Source organism: Oncorhynchus mykiss, chromosome 1 (genome assembly GCF_013265735.2).
Source record: "Oncorhynchus mykiss isolate Arlee chromosome 1, USDA_OmykA_1.1, whole genome shotgun sequence".
Lineage (NCBI taxonomy): Eukaryota > Metazoa > Chordata > Actinopteri > Salmoniformes > Salmonidae > Oncorhynchus > Oncorhynchus mykiss.
The window spans coordinates 51,673,169-51,676,073 of NC_048565.1; the positions used below are offsets into that span (position 1 = coordinate 51,673,169).

The following is a 2,905-nucleotide window of genomic DNA, read 5'->3' on the forward strand; positions in this document are numbered from 1 at the left end:
CTTGTTTGCTGGCAGTGCCTCAATTTTTGTTACTTTCTAATCCACTTGCGTATTGGCAATACCACAATAGTCTAATCATCACATTTACTGCAGAGTGCGCCCCTTTTTAAAGACCGAATGGAATGGTTCTTAAATAGGGCTGAGTCACAGGTCTCCCATTACTGAATAATGCTGCATAACCTGTATACAATTTGTCGTGAGGCAAAAACACACATTTATAAATGCACTACAAGACTGTTCGCTATCAGAATAGAATATATATATACGTTGTCTATTTTTGTAAGAAACCGAAATCGATCTTCTGCCCACCTTATCTGCTTAAAAATGTAGGTGCTCGAAAAAGTTAATGTATGTGATTATTTAGATCTCAAGATGACACATTCATAGTGCTAGGGCATTCATTTATTGGTACATTCATTAATAGAATCGTCACTCATAAAAAGGGGTTTTAGGAGACTTTAGGAGACGTCATCGGGAGTAATGCACAGGTGAGGTTGCCTGGGGGCCAGCCAGGACAGGTCCACTTAGGAGTGGTGCTTGTAGTCCTCCAGGTGAGCCAGGACATAACCAGAGGGCCCCAGGATGGTGACGAAAAAGGCTGTCATAGCAATGGCTTGCTCCTGGATGAAAACAACACATGACACATGTTAAGACCTGTAACAATTTCATCTTGGAAAACATAACCACATATTGTGTTCCCTGGCCATTCAGTCTCAAGAGACATTAATAACAGCTGTCAGGCCAAGAAGGGCATTTATTGGTTTCATTGCACATGCACGCCTTTGCACTCTTATACAAAAAAAAAAACTACTGGCATATTAAAGCAATTGGCAGATTCATTTAAATTAGAATTACATTATTCTAGCAAAATACAGGATACAGTCCAGTGACAGTGACAGTGGTGTGCCATTTATGTTTCAGTTTCCTTCACAAAGTCCTTGCTGAGATAGTTTTAAATCGAACTGGGCACAATCTGGTAAAGTTTTACAAGGTCACACAATTGGCACAATCTCAAGTGGGCTCCATGCACATGAGCTAGACCACAAGGCGGGGGGTGTGAGCAGTATAGTTATCGATGCCAAACACATCTATAAAATTAAGAACTTGAAATAGTCACGCGTGCAACAGGCTACTAGCCTACGTGAATGGATTTACAGTGATAATGTCGTTTTGCGCACTTCCCCCATTAAATCAGCTGACGTTGATATAGCCTCACAAGGCAAACCAAAGTCTGAAATCGAAATAAATAACACGGATTCGTAGCGAAAGGGCGAACTCTAGAAAGGGAAAGTGCGCAGCAACCTTCCGCATGTAGCCGACTTACCCCCACGGATAAGTGGTGCTTCGCAGGCTTGTGCGACAGGTTGGCTTTGGAGACGATCTGCGACCTCGCTGCGACCCTTAGCAAATTGACAGAACCTCTGATCCCCGACATGATTCCTCTTTCGTGTGTTTTGTTTTCCAAACCAATAGTCTTGGTGACTCTTTCTGTCTTGTGCCCAGGAGAATGTATTCAATGTCCCAGAAGTAGCCGTTGATTTGTGTTGTCCACCTGCCAAGTGTAACATAAGGTCATAGCAAAAAAAAAAAAAAGAGTCGACGTATTTGAAGACCCCTCCTGCTGAAATAGCCTCCGGGTATTCAATTGGTCAGATCAACTGCGTTTAAGGCTCGGCTCCACAGACAGGCTGGCTGGGACCAGTTGATAGGCTGTACTCATGTTACCCCTGTCGGAACTTCTACTGCAATGCGAGGCAAATGAACGCAAAAACAACTGTGTGTCCCCCTCACAGAATTAAACTGGTTTATATGCGTAATCTTCAAACAGGGTATGTTCGGAACTTCGGGTAAAGTATGTGGAACTATTGCTATTATTGTTGCAATTTAAAAAATAAAAACGTGTGTGTGTCATGTGTATGACTGACCCTGCTGTATAGTGTAATGTTATTGAGGCATTTTATAGGGCTGTCACAGCTGTAGCCTAATGAACTTGTCCCCAGACCATTGCACACAGAAGTCTGGTGCATGAAACTGCAGCTATATTAGCCGTAATTATAACGGATCACCGTAGGGCCACATAGTTATTCTACACAGCACTACGATGATATTTTTAGCTTTTCTTTAACAACCAAATCTCTATTTTTTTAAAATGTTATAGAAGGGACTTGTTTTTGATCAACTTATCCCAACCAGCGATTTATTTACTCATCCTCGTTGTGCAGTACGGGGATCTAAAAAAACACCACGAACAAAGCCTCCAAAAAACACCTAAATACGTTCTTTTAGAAACGGAAAAGCTCTCCGTATAGTGATGCAGGTCTTTAGACGTCGTACACATGAATTTGTGTCATTACATGATATTATATTCCAGTTTGTTGCGACTCGAGCGATACCTCTCCATCCGTTATAGCAGAAGGCTGGACGGAGAATTGAACGGCTGAATAGGGGAAACAGATTGAGTCGCACAAAAATGGAATATAACGTTGTGGATCATGTTCGGAATGACACAATTTCAGGTGTACAACATCTAAAGACCTGCATCACAATACTGAGAAAGCGTTTCCGTTTCCTTGCACAACAAGGATAAGAAAATTAATCGCTGGTTGGAATAAGTTTCTCAAAAACAAGTGAAATCGCAAATAAAAAAAACTTGTGTGAACCCTTCTATAACATGCTATTTACTGATTCTTTTTTGTTGATTTGGTTGTAAAAAAGCAAACTTCTCCTTTAAAGTCAGGTGATAGCCACTGTGAACCATACACTGCATTTTCTGCTGTCCTTCAGATTACCATTATATCCAGCAGATGATGCTGTGGTGCTTGTTGTCACATTAAACCTTTTCAGCTCCACAAAAAAAGAAAAGAAATCACCATGACCTTATCTTAAAAATGGCTTGTTACGCTTC

At 41.2% G+C, this 2,905-nt stretch overlaps 1 protein-coding gene across 1 annotated transcript; it reads right to left on the reverse strand.

The window, feature by feature from the left end:
• Nucleotides 1-384: 384 nt before the first annotated feature.
• On the reverse strand, nt 385-1,805 carry LOC110524599 (cytochrome c oxidase subunit 8B, mitochondrial). Its single transcript, XM_021604414.2, has 2 exons — nt 1,325-1,805; nt 385-620 (listed from the first exon to the last, which is right to left on the reverse strand). Exons 1-2 carry the CDS (start codon nt 1,433-1,435, stop codon nt 525-527), a joined length of 207 nt encoding a protein of 68 aa, XP_021460089.2. The 5' UTR covers nt 1,436-1,805; the 3' UTR covers nt 385-524.
• Between the last annotated feature and the right edge of the window lie 1,100 nt (nt 1,806-2,905).